At 38.9% G+C, this 21,805-nt stretch overlaps 2 protein-coding genes across 4 annotated transcripts; one reads left to right on the top strand and one right to left on the bottom strand.

Moving 5' to 3' along the window:
- Window positions 1-1,887: 1,887 nt before the first annotated feature.
- LOC131959932 (epidermal growth factor receptor kinase substrate 8-like protein 1) lies at window positions 1,888-13,561 on the top strand. The gene is made up of 18 exons (XM_059325150.1): window positions 1,888-1,917; window positions 2,015-2,173; window positions 3,285-3,434; window positions 3,558-3,643; window positions 5,804-5,916; window positions 6,149-6,204; window positions 6,297-6,426; window positions 6,510-6,598; window positions 6,681-6,755; window positions 8,038-8,186; window positions 9,123-9,267; window positions 10,139-10,185; window positions 10,268-10,376; window positions 10,458-10,583; window positions 10,713-10,866; window positions 11,106-11,271; window positions 12,543-12,675; window positions 13,056-13,561. The coding sequence occupies exons 1-18, from the start codon at window positions 1,888-1,890 to the stop codon at window positions 13,140-13,142; spliced, it is 2,004 nt and encodes a 667-aa protein (XP_059181133.1). The 3' UTR covers window positions 13,143-13,561.
- luc7l (LUC7-like (S. cerevisiae)) lies at window positions 13,561-21,614 on the bottom strand. Of its 3 annotated transcripts, none has more exons than XM_059324595.1 (10): window positions 21,392-21,614; window positions 18,718-18,812; window positions 18,459-18,557; window positions 17,648-17,758; window positions 17,376-17,519; window positions 17,081-17,257; window positions 16,866-16,954; window positions 15,774-15,803; window positions 15,505-15,666; window positions 13,561-14,814 (listed from the first exon to the last, which is right to left on the bottom strand). In XM_059324595.1, exons 1-10 carry the CDS (start codon window positions 21,450-21,452, stop codon window positions 14,694-14,696), a joined length of 1,089 nt encoding a protein of 362 aa, XP_059180578.1. In that variant the 5' UTR covers window positions 21,453-21,614; the 3' UTR covers window positions 13,561-14,693. The 3 variants fall into 3 exon arrangements, with proteins under 3 accessions (XP_059180578.1, XP_059180579.1, XP_059180580.1); XM_059324596.1 differs by having other exon boundaries at window positions 18,718-19,975; window positions 21,392-21,545; XM_059324597.1 differs by lacking the exon at window positions 21,392-21,614 and adding an exon at window positions 19,905-19,975.
- Window positions 21,615-21,805: the final 191 nt, after the last annotated feature.

Raw genomic sequence — 21,805 nt, 5'->3', positions numbered from 1 at the left:
ACCAGCAGCTCTTGTGTTCTGCAAGGTAAAAAATACTGTTTTTTAAAGGAGTCTGGTGGCTTTAAAAAGAGGAATCGCAGTCAGTATCACTTATCCCTTATTTCACTTAAACAGGGCTGACTGATGACAAGGGTACTCTTAAGCTATTTTAAATAGGTGGGCCTATTTTTAGTTGTTTAAATGAGTTTAGTTGCTGCCCCTGTCCAGAGGTGTATATTGCTTAACTTCAATGCTGGGACTCCTACCTGCATGTTCATACTTGTGCGTGCTGCCAGCCATCTACTGTTGGTAAAAAATTATAATAGATGATACCTCATGCAACCACACTTCAAAGAATCCAAACTAACCCATAAAGTCTAAAATTTTACAATGAGCTTAAAAAATCCCACCAGGTTGCTAAAAAAAAGAGGACATAATCTTTTGCCAATTGTAGCTACGGCCCTGCCTAATTTCCCCCTCTGTTTCCTGGTGTGAAAACCATGCATTTGTTAGTATCTGGCCGACAAGAGAAAGAATGAGTAAATATTTTTATCTCTAAGGTGAGGTAGTAGACTGGGAGGGACTGCACAAGGTGACACACCTCAACTCTGTAAAGGTTTTCAATACCAAAGAGTTACACCGAGACAGGACAGGTTTTACTCTCAGCATAAACACACTCAAACATCTGTTAACACAAGGATTAAAGTTTCCGACGCCTATCAACCTGGGTAAGTTGATCAAACATTTTTTACATCATCATCGCTCTCTGTTGTAGTTATAACATGTAACATTTAAAACAACTAAGTTTTTTAATTAATTTGTGCATGTACAGTAACCATGACCTGAAACTGCAGACGGGTGAAACTTTATCACATGTCTGATATCGTTTATATCAGTCACGATGAGCTATGTGACTTTGAATTACATTTTTTTTCAGTACCACATGTTTAAAATAATACAATCTCCACTTTCGATAGTAGTGAAAGTACCATAGCTGTATTTTTATTTTCTTTTAAGCAATGAGCTTTTAAAATATAGTTTACACAACTGCACGAAAGTGTTAATGAGAAAAAGGGAAAAAATATGTTTTTTGTTACTAGGACTTTTTTCTTTGTTTTTGCAATGCTGTCAAAACAGATAGCAAGTATAATTTTTCTAGTGTTGTACTCACAAATTCATCTTTTGTGACAATCTTTCTGCTAAGTTAATATTTTTTGTCTGTTTGATGGAATTTCAAGGTGCTAACGTGGATTCACTGAAATAGAAAGATGCTGTACACTGAATTCATTTACATATTAATTCTCAGAAGTGCTGATGCAGGAACTCAGTAAAGTTCTTAAACTGTGTTTTCACTTAAGGATGGTGTGCATGAATAGCCATGCTACTTTTGGTCATGCTTTTATTTTGAAATCATTACACGAGAATGGCACTAACCAAACCAGTTTGGCTCTGGGTGAATGCTCAAATGACATAAAAAAAATTAAAAAGAAAATTTGATTCATGATTTTTAATGGAACCAGTCTTAAGTTAATGTTAGCGATACTGGACGTTAGCTATGTTGATTCCAGTGTTAATGGCCACTGAGGAGCAGAGGGATTGAATAGTGAGATACATTGTACTGTTGTCAGACTGGTTGGGCGGCTCAGTCACTCACTCACATAACGTAATGCAAGTTATCCAAAGCAGAGGCTGACGTAGACTCAAAGAGGGGACGGGAGAAACTAAATGACTTGCGTGGTTAAGACTTAGTTTGTAGAAGGACTAGCTGCCTGCCTTAAAACAACATCAGTACCAGTTGAACTGTTTGTGAGTGGATCAAAGGTCCTTTGACAACACGCCTCTCTCCAGCTGTACATTCATAGAAAGCTGCTCTGACTTAAACTGCTCTGCTTTCTCACAGCAGGCAGGATGACGAACATCTCAAGATATCTTGTAAACGTAAGTCTTCATATACACCTTCTGCTCAGAGTGATATATAAAAGAATATTTTTTTTTCTCAAGGCCTCATCCTTTACTTTTCTCTCTCTGCTTACAGCACCTGCTGACGTTTTCACTGCAGGACGGGGATGTGCAGAGTGTGGAGGAAGCACAGGCACGGCTCTCCTTCCTGGCGCAGAACAAAAAGCTGTGGAGTCAACAGATGTTCCTTGATGTGGGAGAGGAGGCCATTCTTCTCCGAGACATTCAGAGCCAGGTGAGAAATGAAGCACGATGGTCATCAAGCCTGTAGGTTGTGAGCGAATAGGGCAAGACAGTTCAGGTGAATAGGGTCAAAATATTTCCTGATACTGTAGATTTCACCATGAAACTTCCCTAGTTGATTAAGTATATTAAGACATTTATTTATTTTCTAATACAAGTTTACTAAAATGTCATGTTTAAATATAGAAATGAGGAATCATATTATTAAATGTGTTACAATATGCATACAGTATATTTCCAGAAGATGAATCTGAAGATTGAAAAAAAGCCAAATTGTTTAATTTTGTTGACATATTAGAGACTATGGTTTTTAAGAAAGGAATTATGTTTTTTAATCAATCCATAAATCAGAAAATACTGCCAACAACCAAAATAAAACATGTTTTTGCCATGTTGTTTGGAATAAAATGTTGTAGAAAATGTATGATATTTGAGGAAACGCCCACTGTTAAAACCTTCAGAATATTGATAGGAATTAAACTGGAAAGTTGTAAGTGCTGTCCAATCCAAAAAAAAAAACAAATCACAAAACTTCTTAGATTAATCTTTTGTTGCAAGTCTTTCTTGTACGTCCAATGTACAATTGGTGGGGCGACCTCATAGACTCAAGCACTGAAACTATAGTTGTTTGTTTCCTTTTTCAGAAAAAGTTGTAGATTTCCAAATTTTTGGAAAGGTATGAGGGGGAAAAAGGAATTTTGGGAAAACAGCATTCCAAGATATGGATTGTCCATACAGTTCACAAGATAATACAGATATCACCATGAAACATTCCTAGTTGTACATTAAGAACTTTACCTTTTGTCTGACAAGTTTTCTAAAAATGTCATATTTAAATATAGAAACTGTGCATCTAATGCTAACTTTTGGTGAATTTTGGAAGAAGTGTAGACAAATAAACCCCTAAATGTTTTTTGTTTTTTTACTTGTTTAATTTGAAAGAAAAAAACCTGTTATGAAAGCAAAATAACCCAAATCTCAGAATGTTTTTGCCTAAAGTGTTTCACTTGAAGATCAGATTTGTGTGGTGGATTGAAACATTTTCATACTTGATTTGTCATATTTGCATGCACAGTGACATTCAGTTTCCTCTGCTTGTGCAGGATGAGCTGGAGAGGTACCCTTTCAAATCCATCTTCCGCTGCGACGCCATTAACACAGAAAAACACTTCCCATCCCTTCTCCTGCTGGTGTGCCAAAGTGCAGACCAGCAGAAGCCGGACATCCAGTTTTTTAACTGTGAGACTGTAAAGGTGAGTAATAACACCTGTGAAGCTTCCCTCAGTCTGTCCCGCCTCCCTCAGTGTGTCACTGTGAATCGTCAGCCCGGTTCAGGTTTTACAAGTGATGCCACTTCCTGATTCTCATTCACGCAGGCAGAACAAATCTGTGACGACATTGCACGCGCAGTTTCGGGTTCCTCGGGTTCCGGCCGGAGAAAGAAGCTCCCTGATTCCGTCAGGTACTGTGAATGTCATGATCACAAGACAACAAAAATCTGACACATAAATCAACACATAAATCTGTGAACATAAACATACAAAATGCTCTCATAAAACCTTTGAAACTGAAAACCATTCATCTGATGTGAGTTCCTCATGAAAATTTGAGCTTTTAAGTGTGCTTATTGTGGTTTTTAATGGAAGTTAGTGTGTCTTTGTGTGTGTGCTTGCACTCATTGAATGGGAACAAAAGACAGACGATACATGACCATTCAGATCAACCATTTTAATTTGTTTGCATTTCCCCCTTTTTTTACTGCCATTATGTCACATTTTCCACTGAATCAAAGCAGTCTGGTGTCACGGTCCACCTGTCTGGAGAGAGAGGGAGAGGGAGGGAGGGAGAGAGAGAGAGAGAGAGAGAGGAAAGGGTAAACAGCTGAGAGAGAGAAATACCTGTTTTACCGGTTTGCAAATAACTTAGGAAGGTGTGACAGAGATAACAAGGCCATTGTGACAGAAAGCAGAGAGAGCGGAGGAGGGATGACCGTGTCCGGTGTGTGGATTTGAGGCCTGAACGGATTACCTGCTTTGAAAAACTTTCTCTTAGAAAGGACGAGTGAAGGACAGTAATGTGGTAAGACAGACAGGCGGCTGGGGCTTTGCGTTTGATTCAATAAAGCAACTGTAATGTTTGCGTCAGCACTCTGATGTATTTGCATATTTTGCAAGAGTAAGCAAACATACAGACGCTTGGTCACGTCCTTGTGTTTCCCATTGAGAAACACAAAGCTTGCTGCTTGCTGATTTGTTTGAAATGAGGTTGAGGCACACTGTTGGTGGCAGTGTAGACTATAGTCATGAGAAGCACGGTCGGACTGTTTACTGTACTTTCAGAGTGGAATAAGGGCTGTGGGATTGAATTACAGAGGCATCACATTATGTCTATTGATAGAAGAGTATGTTGTCTGGCTGGATTCACTGATCAAAGTTGTTCACCTGTTGTGGCTTCAAGGTTGCATCGTTTTGAGGATGAGCCTATCTGCAATCAAATGTGCATTTGACTTCTTTAAAGTAGAACACCTAATAAAATAAGAGTTCTAATGTGTTATTTCTGTGGCAAAGTTAAATTGAATCAGTTTGTTTGAACTTGACCTACTCTCTCAAAAAGCCAGAAACCAGAGAAATAAGTTGTGATGTCATTAGGTATAAAGATGGAGCTGCTCCATTGACAGTGGTGGAAGAATAATTCAGATTCCTTACTTAGGTAAAAATACTGTTACCATATTGTAAAATTACTCCACAACAAGTAAAAGTTCTGCATTCAAAACTTACTTCAGTAAAAGTACAAAAGTATCAGCATTAAAATGTACGTAAATATATAATATCAAAAGTAAAATGGATAATGTCCTCACTTGTTTTTTATATTCTTTATATTTTGGCTGGATTATACATTTTTTAATTAATTTATGTAAGCAGCATTTTACTGTTGTCAGGGCAAAGATCATTTTAACTACTTTAAGTTTAATTAAAAAAATGTCTAATCATTTTAAATTGATCATGTTTTTCATGTCAAATCTCGATCTGTAACTAAAGCTGTCAGCAAAAAGTAGCTAGTAAAAAATACAATATTTGCCTCATATTGTAGTGGAGTAGCAGTATAAAGTAATAAAGTGCCTCTAAATTTAACTTAAGTACAGAACTTGAGTAAAAGTACTGTAAATGTACAGTGGTACATTCTACCACTGTCCATAGACAATGAATGGGTAATGGATTTTTTTTTTAATTATTCCCAAATGAGCTTTTATTGCACTCTTTCCAGTTCTATAACAGAAAATGTACCCAAATTCTCATATGCTTTGTTATCTATCTTCATCATCTTTTGGACACATTTGATTATCTATGGGACAGCTCCAGGCTTTGTACTTGATGACATCACAAATTTGAGTTTTACCACTCTAGCTTGTGAATTTGGGGAAAAAGTCGTTCATGTTTAGCAGCATTTTTGGACTGTCTTAGACCTGAGGAATGACATGTGTTGTTTTTGAAAATGGGCGTAGTTCCCCTTTAAGTGTTATTGTGCTGAGTGAACTGCAGCTGCCACCATCAACAAGAAAGTTGTCCACATTACCTGTTGTGTGAGAGAGCAGCAGGGTTGAAACTCACCTCTCGTCCTGTAGGCCTCCTCGGAGTGGGGGAGAGGTGCCGGACCCCTATGAAATCCCAAACCCTCCCATGCCACGTGCTCCAAACCCCCCACCAGTAAACCCTCCACCTTACCCTGGACCTAGAGGTAAGACAAAATAGAGTTATTTTTAATTTAAAAGTATTTGTAGGGATTTGACATGATGAGAATGTAAGAAGAGAGAGAGGTATTTGGGAGCACAGAGATTGCTTTGTGTGTTTGTGTGTGTATAAGGGGGGTGGGTTTCAAGGGTAAAGGGGGCAGGGATTCAGAATGCAGCAAAGACCAGTGAACTGATTGGAAATGGATGAACCGAATCGCTTCCTCTCTTCTACGACAGCAAACGGTGTGAACGGCGGGCCTGATGTCTCCTTCCTGCGAGCAGAGAGAGAAGTGGTAAGTCTCCTCCGTCACCTTTATGTCTTTTAAGTCACCTTTAGCTGTAATTCAAATCTAAACAGAGTAACAACTGATTCTCATTTCCTCAGGGGATCCTCAATCACTGTTTCGATGACATCGAGAACTTCATGGGCAAGCTGCAGCAGACTGCAGAGGCTGCAACAGTGCTGAACCAGAGGAAGAAGAAAAAGAAGAAAAGTAAAAAGCAGACTGCTGAAGGTAAAAAGGAGACAGATGAGAATATTATAAAATAACACAGCTAATACCTTAATAACACTATGCATGATTTATTTTCTGAACAGATGATTTACTCACTGCAAAGGCCCGCCCTCCGCCAGAGGAGGAATTCATCGATATCTTCCAGAAATTCAAATACTGCTTCAGTCTGTTGGTGTGTATCCAGTTAGGTCACATTTCTTTCTTTGTCTTTATCTTACGTGCTATGTTGTAGTAATATTGTTATTTCTTTATAGGCCCGTCTGAAGTCAACCATCGCCAATCCTTCATCTGAGGAGCTTGTGCACCATGTATTCAAGCCTTTGGATATAGTGAGTGTTATAACCTCTGTGTCTACACCAGTTTGGCCTGCAGGGGCAACACCTGTTGTTGCTATTGCTGTAAACACGAGGCCTCATCTTTTACAGCAGTGCACATAAAAAGAAGCCAGACAAGGATATGATGAATATCTGAAAATATATCTCAGCATGCCATTTACTATATGGGAGGTGTAAATAACAGTGGGAGACTGCCATGGTAATAAGGTTATATAAGAGATGCTATTTTTATTATTTACCTAAAGGTAACAGAAGTGGAAGTCCGTTAAACCTGCATTCTTTCCAAATGGCCAGCAGGGGGCAACTCCATTGGTGTCAAAAAGAAGTATGAGAAATTACCCTACTTCTCACTTGATTTATTACCTCGGTAAACATTTTACCAATGAGTATATAGTCTTAATCATTAGTCTTTTAAATCTTCAAAACAGCATGATGCTCATTTTCTAAAATATAGTCTCATTTAGAGTAAAATAGATGATAAAATAGTGTATGCTTTAGGGTGTGGCTATCTTGTGATTCACATGTTGTAATGGGTGACACCACAGAGACTAAATCCACATATTATGTCCTGAGCTGGTATTGAACAAGGGTGTACAAAAGCAACAAGCATGTGTCATGTCAAAATAACTGAAAGTCGTCAGAGTACAGAAACTACAGGTTCAACTCAGTATTTACACAGGGCAGTGCCTTGTTTGATGGCCTAATAGAAACTCCAAATACTCTGCACTTCTTTGGTCCAGTTTACGTGGCACTATTTGTATGCAGGTATGTATTCTTGGTACACACTTGTTGCCACATTTGGTTTAGATCTGAGCTGCATGAAAGGCCACATTGATGTCCCCTGACTGCAGATTTGAATAACATCTCGGGTGTATTCCAGTTGTCAGAAGTAGGTCATTTGTGACTTTCTGTAAAAGCAGAAAAATCTATGATAAAATAACTAATAGAAAATATAATGTGAAGCATCAGACATGGAATTTCAGGTGTGTCTCTGTTAATGAGTTATGAATTAGTCCACACCAAGAGAACCAAAGGGTGGAATGGGTGTGTTTGATTTGTGTATTCTGGCACACCTGAACGGCCTCATATTTCTGATACCTGTATGGAATTTTTCTTTTTGTGTGAGTGCATTGGATGTTTGCGTGGATGCATCCATTAGGCTTTTATGTGTGTTTGTGCTCTAAAGCAATAATAATTCTTAGACTTTCCTTATCAGACCTCATTTTTGCCGACTGGGATTACGAACACTGGTTTTGTCTTTTCTGAATGTGTACAGATGGTGAAAACAACAGGGGGACCAGCTCTCGGAGCATCAGTGTCTAGCCCCGCCCTGACTAGCTCCGCTGTCTCCCTGCTACAAGACAACCTGAGCGAGGAGGAGAGGCAGCTGTGGACGTCTTTGGGTCCCAACTGGACGCTGCCACGGTCAGTACCAACAATCGATGGGTCTGCCAGTGTAAAAGTGGAATTTCACAAAGGTCTCATATTATAAAAAGTTAGAGTTACTATAAAGGTGCTATATTAATATTGTGAAATAAACTGTGCCTTTAAATGAGCCATCAGGACATTGTATGTTTGGGATGTCAAAAATATACTATATGTAGGTAGAAAGTGCTGCTACAGTGCAGTCATTCCCTGGCTGCAATGATGGCGCAGAAACACCAAGAGTTAAAATGAGGAAGACAAGGAAACACTGATCAATTAGAGCAGACTGGACTGCTAATTTTCAGGTTCATACTTGTAGTTTACATGCTTCAATGTAAAAAGAAAAACATTTTTTCTCATACTGTCTGAATATACCTGTATCCTCCCTCTGTCTGAAATGCTTAGTTTTAGTGCCTGTCTCTTTAAGTCCCCTTCCAGAAAAAAATCCAAGTCTGCTCTGATTTGTACTGTTGTTATCTCTGTACCATCATTGCAGTCAGATAATGACTGTACAGGCACTGTACTGGCACTTTCTATCTGTTTATATATAGTATAGTTGTGACATCACAACCTTACAGAAGTTTCGACAGCTCGTTTAAAAGGACAGTTTCGTGATACAGGCTGTTTGTGTTTCTCCATGGATTGATTATTTTGATACTTTCACAGTATTTATATAGCACCTATATCTGATTTATAATTAAAGAAGACATGCAAATCTTACTTTTTACAATATGTGATCTTTAGAATGGTTTAATGTGTGTATATATGGCAGAAATAGTGGCTGCTGGCAGCCTTAAATCCTATATGTAAGCATTGGTTTTAACTTCCAAAAGCTGCATGAAACCCAGTTTAACAGCAATCATTGTTTTGGTCAAACTGTAAAGTAAAACCCAAGTGCAATGAGGATGAATGAAGTGACTCTGTGTGCTCTCTCAGCTCTCAGCTCAGAGGGCCTGTAGCTCCCTACACTCCTGTGTTCTTAGACGGTTGGAAACCGGAAGCCACGGGGGCAGACGGGCAGGTTTGGGAGGATCCGGTTGAGTCACAGCACAAACATGAAACCCTCCGAGTAAAACAAGAGGTACAAAATACCTGCACGTGATACAATTAGACACTCGCCTCCTTTGTGTGTCAAAAGAGACGAGCACTCAAAACATGTGTGTACAAGTACAACACAGAGGTTGAACATGATAACAGACACGTAAATATCAAGCACGAAAAAACAAACACTGCTCTTTAGAGTTCACCTCACTGTTCTGTCACTAGTGCTAAAAACAGTATGTAGTTTTAATACTACGAGTAGTAGCTCAGCTGTAGTAGCAGTAGTATTTTTCTAATGACTGTGTTTGCCTGTGCTGAAATAATTGTTGATGCAGCAACATTTCTTCTTCATATTTTCCTTAATATATGGCAACAATGTATAACACAAGGCTTAAATGATTGATTAAGGTATTTTCTATCACATAAAACACAGAATAATACACAGTAAACACGACACTGACCTTTTTTTGATACATACTCTTTTTCCATGTCTGTGGTGCAAAGTTATGAACTTCTATAAAACTATAAATTAATATTATATAAGCCATGTTAAACTCAGTCAATCCCAGCAATTTACTTTTTTCTTGGAGGGAACAAGTTCCACACTGTTTGGCTAAATTATTAAGTTGGTCCAATTTTTTTTTTTTTTAAACAGTTAATAAGTTATAAAAATTCTGTTTATGTGTAGAAGGTTAGCAGAGGATTAAGGCTAATTTAGCTCAAAATGTTACACCCTGTTAGGGTGTAACACAAAATGTATAAGGCTCAAAATAAGGCCATCTTATTTTATCTTTATATATTTTTTAATCATAAAAGAGAAAATGTATAATTGCTGTAGAACCTGTGTATGAGTCTTTTATTTTGTCAGCCAGCCCTCTGTATGATGAACTTTTACCTGTTTTTCTTTGCAGCAGCATCAGCCAGGTGTACCTTCAGACATCCATGTCAGCGATGAAATGTAAGTGATCTGTAGGAAGCAAATCGATCGGCTGCTCCAGTTTCCCCCTCTGACCACATAATAATGTCTCCTCTCCTCTCAGAGACGGCAGCACGCTCTCACCAGAGCCGGACAGAATCTACAGTTGCACTTATGACTTCATAGCCAGGAACAGCAGTGAGCTTTCAGTGCAGCAGGGGGAGACACTCGAGGTAATGAAGTCAAAACATGTTTGTGGTGCTTCAGGAACACATTATGAAGCACTTACTGACAGAAACATCTCCGTCTGACAGGTAGTTGAATCATCCAAACGCTGGTGGAAGGTTCGTAATCGGTTCAACCAGATCGGATTCGTTCCCTTCAACATTCTGGAACCTTTAACTCACATAGACAGCCCTGTCACCAACAGACCCCCCAGTGTAAGACACACACACACACACACACACACACACACACACAAATCACACATGCCTTAGAGGAATGCTCTCACCTGTGCATACCTGAGTGAATTCCAGTGTGATTTTTCTCCCCACTCCTCATTCCTACAGGCTCCAGCTCCCCCTACACTGGCCAAGACTTTCTCTGCAGTCCCACCCAGCCCTCCTGCTCCACCCCAGGCCCCAACCCACTCCCCCCAGCGCCCACGCAGCTTACCGCCATACAGCCAACACATAGCAGCTGCAGAGGACCCAGATAATAAAGGTACCAAACTATGTGTTTGTGTAGATGTGTGTGTGTCACGTACATGCTGTGATAAGGTAGTTTGAATATAGGGAGGTATAATGTTCCAGACTGTCTACCTATACTATGTGTTTTACAGATTAGAATCACAAACACTGGAATGGAAAACAAACAGTCTCCTTATATAATCCACTTGTACACCAAAAAGCTCCATTAACATGTAATTAATTATGTAATTATGTCCCTTTTAACGTTTTCAGTCATGATGGTGAACGACGAGCTGCTCCAGAGGCTGACCAATGGAAAGAGCAATCTAAACAAACCTCTGGTCATCCCTCGCTCCTCAGAGACCTCTGTGCCTCTGGACTACCACTCTCCTCCAGACGAGGTGGCCGAGTGGCTCCGAGGGAAAGGCTTCAGTGAACCGTGAGTAGCATCACGATTATTGACTAATGACCAGATTCACCACATGCTGATTACACACTGGGAATGCTCCCTGTTTAATGCTATTTGATCATTAAAAAGTCAACATAAATGACCTTGTCCCTTTAAAGGTACCATGTGCAATTTTCGTAAAACCCTCATTGATTCACAAGATTAACTAGCTTGTTGTTTGTCAGCTAACGTCAGAAAGCAAGCAACGCCACATCCATGTCGCATAGCTAAGCCACAGCTAGATGGCTAACCTTAGCTTAGGTTGCAGTTAGACCCCGTTTACACAAGAACCAAACCGCATTATCAGATCACTCAAACCAGATGTGGTCTACGACCAATTTGATCACATGTTTTGTAATGTGAACGCCATTGCATCCCCGACAAGAACGTAATGTCATCAATGCAGGCCGTGAGGTGGTCGTTTTGATGACAGAGTGGCAACAATCGTAAAAAAGGAGAGAAACACTGATGTAGGTGGTTGGGGTGTAAGTGAAACCAGATGTTTAATCTTGATTTGAGCAGAAGATCCAGTCCAAAGAAAATTTGACGACTCATATCATTACCGAGCTGTAGGAGGGTATTGCCAGCAAGATAATAAATAGCAACTCGAGTTGTTGTTAAACCTACGTAATAAATGTGCGTAGGGCAATTTCACCTTCTAGCGGAAGTGGCGTAGGTAGTAATGAAATCCAAACACAAGTGGTCAGCTGGAGACGTCTTGCATCGCTCTTAGCTAGTAGAAAGTTAGTTATTCAGCTTTGCTTTGAACCATTCTACAATTAATTGTTGGTAAAAATCGACACTGTTAGGCCAAAGAAATCCTGACTTTGACTACAATGTCCTTTAGCGCTTTTATCCGAACACGTACATTTGAGAGTTCATACAACACAAGCAAAGATGAAGTCAAGAAACAACACAAGAATAAGTGCCATTGGTTAAGTTTGAGTCCATTAGGACGTAAGTGCTTTTAGGTCATGCAAGCGGCCAGTGCGAACAGTTTTATTTTATTCATCATTCTCATCTGTGTAGATCAAGTGATGGTGTTCAGTAAAGAGCTTTAGAAGAGACTGAAGAAGAGTCTTTAGTCTCTTTTTAAAGACTGATAAGGACTCAAGGACTTTTTTAAAAACATTTTTTGATTTAAAAATCTAAAAGTTGGACTGTTAAGATACTTAAAAACAGCTGAAAAGGAAATAAATAAGAGGAGGATCTTAACTGTTTAGATTGTGACTTTGGAGTCATTTGTAATTCTTTTCCCTCAGGACGGTGTCATGTTTGGGAGTGCTGACAGGCGCCCAGCTCTTCTCCCTCAACAAGGAGGAGCTCAGAGCTGTTATTCCAGATGAGGGCGCCAGAGTGTACAGCCAGCTCACTGTGCAGAAAGCACTGCTGGAGGTAAATTAAAAAATGTTTTAATGGCAACCTGGTTACTATTAACATAATTTAGCTGGAGTCAGAACATTTTCTACAATTTATGCTGTAAGCATGAAATGTTCCTTTTTGACTGATAAACTATCTACTGTGAGTCAGTTTATTGTGACTGTTTTGTGAGTTACTTTAAAAGCTGCATGTTGAATATAGTTTCTGTTTGGTAGTTGTGTCATTAATGGATCGTATTTAGAGATCACTATTCAGTCTTGTAGGTGACTTGAACACTTTTAAACCTGTTGAAATACCAAGTATAAGCAGATCTTTGAACAACCACACAGCAGTTTTTCTAATAAAAACACTGAGCTGTTTACCTTCATCTGGCCCTAACTCACTTCTCTCTACAGGACGCCAGAAGGGCCACGGAGTTGGAAGCCGTCATGGAGAAACAGAAAATGAAGGTGGATCTGAAACTGGAGAGCAGCACATTGTGAGCAGCAGGTGTCCACATCACAAAGAGATTCAGATGAAGGATCGTGTTGTCACCTCAGAGTGAATTCCTGAATTATTAATTTCATTCACCAGAAAACCACCATGTGACAGTGACTCGAGCATCTATCATGTTATCATGCTATAAGGGCCGTTGTGACAGGATTATTTCATGTTAAAGCCAAAGTATTTTGGCAGAAAATAAAGCTTTTAATGGAAGCAGGCGCTGAGCAAATTCAATATTTTAACATTAAAGAACACTATTTGTAATGTACTTTGTTGATTTTAATGTGAATAGTTTTCTTCTGTCTCACTTCCGCATAGCAGTCAAGGACTAACTTAATGAAATGTATTTATCTTTATTTGTAGGAAACTTGTCTAATAATTCAACCAAAGTTCGGCAAACAATAAAAACTGAAGTGGTGATTTTTATTTTATTTTAATTGAGACTTTAAAGAAAGATTTCCAGCAAAACATAAACAGATATGACTTCGCACATTAGGTAAAGCAATGCATCCATTAAAATCTGTTTGCAATAATAAATCTCTTCAGAGGAATTTGTCCAAATTGGGTGAAAAGATAAAGACTAATAAAAGGTATGTACAGTTATAGCACTGAGTGTCCAATTTATCATTCCTGCTTCATATGCCGACACAATCCTGGGAAGTTACAATTTATTTTAAATAAAAGAAATAAAGATGGAAACAAATGATAAAACAAGACACTTGCCACCAATACAATTCATAAAAAGCATTTACTTACTATACTGGCCCACTCTCAATCAAACAGACTCCCTTCACTACCGGCAGCATAAAATAAAACTTAATTTAAAAAAAGTGAGCAATGAGAAACAAAGTTGATACTAACACTTTAAACCTCTTGGTTTTTATTTGGGTTTCTAAAAAAACAAACTAACTGGGCTTTTTGCAAACTAAGTACTGGACAAAAGACAAAAATGTGGAGACATTCATGAACTGCACTCTGCTGCGAACAACTCCTGCAGTTAGGAGGAGCTGGTGAGAAGAACTCTTCAGAGAGAGATGGAAAAGAACGACTTCTTGATAGGACGAGGCTTTTCAGGCCACAACATACGGACAGATTCTGTATAAAAAGACCATCAGTTAATAATAAAAGAATATGGATCAGTTACACTTTATTCTTCAGTCCAGCAGACCATCTGTTTATGTTTGCTTTTCCTGTTGGAATCATTTCAGGGCAGTTTATAAGACAACATGGGATGTATTGGATACAGACAGCCACCAAATCACAGATGTGGGTATTACAATACACTCCACTACTGATCAATAACTAACTCCCCCCTTTATCCAAACACAATCTGATATATCTGGATGCTAGCATATTTTTATCCATACAATATTTCAGGGTTTGTGTACACTCTGGGGCGGCTGCAATAACCGTTAAAGCAAAGAAAGGAGGCAGGCGGGAGAACACGGGTCAAGGCAAGGACCGTGTGTGACATTAGGGTTATTATAAATGGACAGACAGGTGAGAGAGACAGGAGGACGCCGTGTGTTGTGGTGGATGGAGTTTGGTCTTCAGAGGTCTCCCATGTCCCTGTCGTCTGCCCGGCGGGAGTCTGACCTGCCGTTCATACCGTCCCGCCTGTCCCGCTCCCGTGACCTGTCTCTGGATGAGCGCTCTCGGTCCCTGGACGACCTGGGGGACGATAACGTACGTGATATTTAGTGAAGCGAAAAAAGAATATTGAGTAAAGAACCCAATTATAAGCTTCAGTGGGAGTTTATTCAATGTTGACATTAATTTTTTTCTCTTTTATTTATTTTTACTGTTTGTTTTGACAGTAAAATAATATTCAAGATGTTTTTCTTATGAAACACCATTCTTGTTTTTTAAAAAGACTGTCTAAATTATTGAACTAATGAAAGAGCTGGTTAGTAAATAGAAATGTTCACACTTTTCCCTCGTTTTGGTATAAAGAAATGTAATGCGCTTTCCCCTTTCAAAATAATGTCTAAAATTTAGAGGCAAGATAAAGAATGAATTTTCCCCCAAATTAAACAAACATTTTTTTTTTTACCAAAGCAATGGTAATTTTGTGTTAATTAATAATAATAATTAATATTTAATTATTAATTAATAATTAATGTTAATAAATTCACATTTATATGTATTTAGCCTTTCGTAATTAAATTAATACGGTAATTGTTTCTTTTTAATCACCCTTTTCAAGCAGTTTTGTTATGCTGAGTGATGCAATCAAATATGAAACATCAGATCTCAAACATGCACACAGGGATAAATGTGCTGGAGATACAGACACAGATACTGGCAGTTACATTCTGCAGGGGCTTGGTGTGAAGTGTGTGAGCTCTGCTGTGTGCTTACTTGTGTCTGGAGCTCTGCTCGTGGCTGTGACGGTGTCCTCGGCTGCGGGAGCGGGAGCGGCTGCGGTGCCTCCTCCTCCTCTCCCTGGAGCGCGAGCGAGAACGGCGCTTGTCTCGTGATGTGGAGCGTGATCGCCTCCTTCTGCGGTCGCGAGAACGGGATCTGATCAAAAATAAGAGTTGACGTGTAAGTTATAATTTATCTTGGATAGTCTTTAATCAGAACAACTGATTGGTTTCTAAAGTGGGTAGACCGAGCATCTTCCTTACCTTCTATGCTCTCTGCTCCGTGATCTGGTCCTATGAAATAAGCAAAATCAAAAGTTTGAAAAGTGAAGCATACATGTCGTACAACAAATGGATTTCCATAAATGTCACCGGGATTTTAAAGGTGGGAAGAATTCCCAGTTGTAAAATGTCTGACAGCAAAGAGAGGCAGTGTAAATATTCTAAATATAGTTTATACTTAAACTGATACTGATTTATTTTTGTGAGGTAGCTAAAATAAGTCTTGCTGCTGCCTCCCTACATACCAGTACATATCACACTCTTCAAAGCCACCAGACTCAGACAAAAAAAAGGAATATTGTCTTGATCTGTTATTTACAGTAGTGTTCAATATAATAGCAGTCCAATGTGACTAACCAGATTAATCCAGGTTTTGAGTATATTTTTTATTGCTAAATTTTCTCCATGCCACACAGATGTGAAGCAGTTGTCATACAACTAAATATTAGTTTAGTAATCACAGGATTGCTCAACAAAAAAGTTTGTACAAAATTGTTTTGTGTTTGTAAAGTCAACGGCAGACACTGCTATATTTTTGAACACACCCCTTTTAACTAATTGCCCAATTGCACAGCCTTAAGAGCTGCATATCACGAATGCTGGGTCTTGTTGGTTTTCTGAGAATCTACTGCACCTACTGGTACCTTGTTTGCCATGTAGCAATAAAAAATATACTAAAAACCTGGATTAATCTGGTTAGTCACATTGGACTGTTATTATATTGAACACTATTGTATTATAGTTTGACTTTAGTTGCCCACAGCAGTACTTTGCTTATCTTCTGTGTCGGTACTCTGCTTCTCCAAACTGGGAGCGTGCCAACCACCATCTAAGTGACTGTAGGTAATACACTGGCTTTAGACAAGGACATATGTAGCAGCATCATCATTCACAAACCTATATTTCTGAGGAAAAAGTCTTTAAAAAACGGTATTTAAAAGCAGCATTTTGGCACTGAAACATGCATACTTCGACCAAAATGTGAATACTTGGATTTGAATACATAAGGAACACTACTGTGAAGATGCAGAGCGATATCAACCCTGGGACAATCCATTCAATGTGTGCACTCACCTCTTCTTCATCCTTTCCTCTTTCTCTCTCTCTTCTCGTCTCTTCAAGCGCTCCTGGTTCCTTTTCTCCTGCTTGTCGACCACAGTTTTCTGATCAAAATGAAAACGCATAAAAAATTAGAGGTAAAACCATCTTTCACACAGTTTATGACCAAATTTTTCCCTAATAATCAGAACCATGTCACTCATTTATAGTCTACGTGCGGCTGCGCGTACCTTTAGTTGGTCCAGTTTCTCTCTGATCTGGATGAAGCCCAGATGAAGCTTCCCACCGAAATGGTCGGCCAAACGGCGATCGTTGTCATGGAGGCCCAGGTAAGCGGAGCACACCTCACACACCCGAAGCTTCTGCTGCTGGAAGCTGGAGGCTGGCATGGAGTTTCTGTACTCTTCCTGAGGAGACAGAAAAACAAGAGATGTATTAAGCGATAAGGACAGAATCATTTATATGAAGGCAAAGCACTGTATCATCCCAAAAATATTACAACCTCCAAAAAACTTTTCCCCTTACCTCTGCATCCTTCTTCCGAGTGCGGACTTTCTCGACTTCCTGCAGAACCTTCTGGGCCTCGTCAACGTTGCCCTCAGCTCCGAGCTGCTCAGCCTTGGCCAGGAGCTTCCCAATTTCCTCGTTCAGCTCATGAACTTTCTCTGCCTGCGACACGGCACAAACACAATTTACATCCAATACTTTTATCGTATATATTGTAAATACAGTTATCAAGTATGACAGCAATGCATGGGAGTCACAATGTCCTCAATTACTAATCTTTTGTCGCTCACCTTTGCTGCGACCTCAGCACTGATCTCTTCTTGGGTTTCAGCCAGGCGCTTCTTGGCCAGTTCTGTCCTCCGGTCACAGTCAGCGATGAATGACTCCAGGTGATCCACCGCCTTTTGAAGAGAGAAAAATGTTCAAACACAAAAACAGACTAAAATATGCAACTTGGTAGATTGTTAAATATACACACATAAGGAAACTTTTAGTAAGACTATGCTAATTCAATCACCTCTGCATTTACATCAACATTTTTTGATCCAAATCATACAAAACAAACGAGGCTCATGTTGTCTAAAACAGAGGTTGTTTTGTGGTTTTAGTGAAAAGCTGCATTGCAGCATCATTAAGGGCGATGAAATGTATGGAATGCCATTTAAGTCAGTTTTATTAAAATATATAAATTAATACGGTACATGAAATAAATAAATGAAGCACTAAAAATAAAAAAGGTCAATAAAAAAAAAAAAATGAATTTATATCCATACATTTAACATGCATATTCTTCTATATATTTAATATTAACTTAAATGGCACTGCATATGAATGAGCCACTATCTGCTACCCACCATAGAAACGAAAAGTACATTTTCACAGGAGCTGTTAAAAATAGCCGATATAAGAATTTGGAAACAGTGCAGTTATTATGGTCATGCTATATGACGTCAGCTGAAACATTGTCACTGTTAACGTTTTACTTTAACATGAGAAGCAACAGCAGATGTATAGCGTTTTTTTCTGCCCTGCACCTCCACACCAAACACCAACAGTTAATGATCTACAACACTGCATTATTTATAATATGACATCACTTACATCAAGCTCAAAGAACAGATCTCTCTCCTTGGAAGCAATTTCATAATCGGCCCGAAGCGCCAGGTCATGGATCTTCGTGCACTCTCCCAGGTCCATACGCTATCACAAGAACACAATAGACATGAGTCAAACTGCATGCACATGTGAAGGAGATATCAAATGGTTTGAGAATGCTTGTAGTGCATGGTTTTGTTTTTCTCTTGTGAAACAGATACTGCAATAATTTTGAGCAGTCAGACCCAAAAAGCAGGGCACTTACAGTTCCAGACAGGATGTCATGTGGACAGCAGTTTAAAAGATGACTTTTGCAGACTCGATCGTCAGTGAACTTGACCCTCTGTCTCGTCTCATCGCCTGCAACAGTCCAGAAAAACAACCAGTGAGAAAGACCTCACATATTTGTTATCACGGGCGAGGTATCCAGTGATTAATAAACATTACAGTAAATGCACAACTTTAAATGGGCAGATATGTCACTATAACTGCATTCAAGGATTGTGTGTCCACCTAAATGGGTGAAAACCAATTGTTGAAGTGTCACATATACTTTATTGGTGTAACATATTTACCACTAAATAAATACTGTGCTTCTGTTGGATTGCATTTATTATCCACTTATGTGTCAAACTGAAGAAGTTACATGGGGCTCTGCATGTATATGGTACTTCCTGTTTATTTTTGGTGCTTACCTTACCCAAGCCTCAATAAAAATATGGCGATGTTAGCCTTAACTCAGTTTAACTTGCGATAAGGCTCAATGTCCATTATGTAAATGTGGAGCATTACGAGATTTAGCGAATAGGGGTGGAAAACAGGTAAATAACTACAAATGTGTGTTTCAATTAACTAGTGTCTAACAGAGGTACTATGCAGGAAGGACTGCTCTCAAGATTATAATAAGAAATGTAAACATTTCACACAAATGTTCCAGCCAAACCTTTAACAAATATGAAACATTGAAAATAAATTCAAAAACAAAAATATAAAAGAAATCCAAGGAAAAAAATTAGTTTATACACACTGCGATTTGCACCACATACTGTACCCTTCTGCATCTTCAAGACCTCAGCTGCAGAATTTTAAACCCGCTGTAGAAAAGTATAAATGGGAACAGTTTTCTTGCCCATACCTGTAGTAAGAAGTTGGGAGTCATACACAAGTCAGATTGTAAATGATGTGTGCAAAGTTTTTTTCTTCTTTTTTTTTTTTCTCTCTCTCGATGATTGCTAAAAATTGCCTTCTGAAAAACAGACGAACTGCTCGTTTGGATTCTGCGCGACCAGACGTCTTAGCTCAAGCTGCATAATACTACTCCAAATTGTTATTCTAGTGCCACTGAAGATATACCCATTTGTGTGATTAAAAAAAAGCTACAATAAGTTCCGGAAGGCAAACAAATGGTTTGGATATTCATTATAACAGCTTTAAAAATTATGTGTGACTCACGGCTCGATGAACATGAGGCTTTTCTGCAACTCCTTTGCAGATTGTTGTAGGCTGGCAAAGATACACTGAACCTTAATGAATAAAATAAAGGGGCCACAATTGTTCAGTTTGTATGCAACAAATGTATGGGAAGAATTTTATATCAATCTCAACACACAAACACCCACAAGCTCACCACACAAATTCACTCTTACTTTTCAGACTTTTAAAAAGATAATCCACAGGGCTGTAGTTGCATTCAATCAACTGTCAGCATGAACCTCTCATTTATAAAATGGCAGGGCAGCAATAAGCTGTTATTTCTGCCCGTGAAAATCAGACTTGACAGCTGGGTTACCTTTTAATGTTTGTATCCAAATGGATTAAAGCAATTACTAAAATTGTATTTCAGCACGCCAGAGCTTAGTCACATAGATACCACTCTTAACTTCATTAATATTTATGTAAATAAGCAGTAGTGGTGGTGCAGGTACAGTTTGTTCTACTTAATATAGACTCTGGAACAAACCGAAAGAACATTATTATCTATATAGACATTAGACTTTAAGTAAAAGGCTGATTAGGAAAATAAAGTATGAACTGTTACCTCACTTGAATATTTCCATTTTATGCAACTTCATAATTATATTAAATGTTTTACTGTCTACATGTATCTGACAGCTGTAGTTGCATGTTATTTGACAAATTTAGATTTTACTTACAAAAAAATATGTCATCTGCTTAAAATGCAAGATGTCCAGTGTAAAATAGTGGAAAATGCTGCTCACACACAGTACATAATAGTCATACTAATACAATTAATAACCAAGAAATATAATAACACTGACAGGGGCCAGTCTTATGGCAATTGAGGCTTTTTACTTCAGATACTTATACTTTAATTTTAAAGCTCTTACTACTTCTGTTAATAGTACTCAATAGTATTAGTGCGTTGAGCTATTGATACCAATGCTTATTCTTATGCATTAGCCTTCTCACATTATGACGCTAGCAATCGTCAAATGTATCAGCTGAGTAATAATACAGGCCATTAAGGCTCGTTTAGTAATAACTATGCGACGTTCACCATGTGTGTCATTTAAATGTATATCAACTACGACTGAATTTGATGAATTTGTAAGAGGTGGATAAATGCCAGGGCTTGATCAATTGTTGCACATCGCTCAATGCTAGGTAGCACGGTAGCGTTAGCTAAATTAGCTACTGGCTAGGAATTTCGAAAATGCTAAAAATGTTCAAGGCGAAACTAAAACGAAACCTGAGAGATCTCATAAATGAAAATTAACCTATATGGATACAAACATTAAATCCTAAAGTTAGTTTGTAAAGGCTACTTTAATCTAACGTTACTGTTTTTTCTACACAGCCCTCTGCAGTATTACATCCATTCATGCAGGTCTGTCCATCACACAGCAACACAAGCCAGCCGCAGCATGGCTCCATCTTGGCTAGCCAGCTAGCTCAGCTAGCCTGCTACATCAACTCACCGTCCCTTGCTGTCCCCATCAGCTGGTCGAGCAAAGCTCTCATTTGAGCTTGGGCAGACATTGTTGTGGCTCTTCCGTCGACAGCGCTATACAATAGTAAGCAACGGAAAGCAGTTCCTTAGTATTTTTGTTAAGTTATTTGATAATTCACTCGTCCAAGCATCACCTCTCCTCGCTTTTCTCTATTTCGTGGACTCGCCAGTTTCCGTTTTATATTCAGGAAATGACGGCAGGCCCCGTTTGAAAGTTCCGTTGAGATGACGCTGAAACGGAAGTGAAATCGACCAATCGCACCGCTTAAGAACAAGCGACTCAACCAATCAGAGCAGCTTGAGCCTAAAATGTTTGCGGCCGTTATTTTCGCCCTGTGTCTAGCCTCTCAGGCAGCATATATTTACAGGCTGTCACCCCCTG

The sequence above is a fragment of the Centropristis striata genome, chromosome 21 (assembly GCF_030273125.1).
Source record: "Centropristis striata isolate RG_2023a ecotype Rhode Island chromosome 21, C.striata_1.0, whole genome shotgun sequence".
NCBI classification, from domain to species: domain Eukaryota; kingdom Metazoa; phylum Chordata; class Actinopteri; order Perciformes; family Serranidae; genus Centropristis; species Centropristis striata.
Note: the sequence above shows the minus strand (reverse complement) of the source record. Positions and strands in the feature narration are given on the sequence as shown.

What these genes read in the sequence shown, in the direction of transcription:
- LOC131959932 (XM_059325150.1), top strand. Translation starts at nt 1,888, where the DNA reads ATGACGAACATCTCAAGATATCTTGTAAAC. An exon ending in TTAACTGTGAGACTGTAAAG is followed by an intron (nt 3,435 to 3,557) that starts GTGAGTAATAAC and finishes TCATTCACGCAG; the next exon opens with GCAGAACAAATCTGTGACGA. An exon ending in AATACTGCTTCAGTCTGTTG is followed by an intron (nt 6,599 to 6,680) that starts GTGTGTATCCAG and finishes ATTTCTTTATAG; the next exon opens with GCCCGTCTGAAGTCAACCAT.
- luc7l (XM_059324595.1), bottom strand. Translation starts at nt 21,452, where the DNA reads ATGTCTGCCCAAGCTCAAATGAGAGCTTTGCTCGACCAGCTGATGGGG. An exon ending in AGAAACTGGACCAACTAAAG is followed by an intron (nt 16,955 to 17,080) that starts GTACGCGCAGCC and finishes CATTTTGATCAG; the next exon opens with AAAACTGTGGTCGACAAGCA. An exon ending in CGGAGCAGAGAGCATAGAAG is followed by an intron (nt 15,667 to 15,773) that starts GTAAGGAAGATG and finishes ATTTTTGATCAG; the next exon opens with ATCCCGTTCTCGCGACCGCA.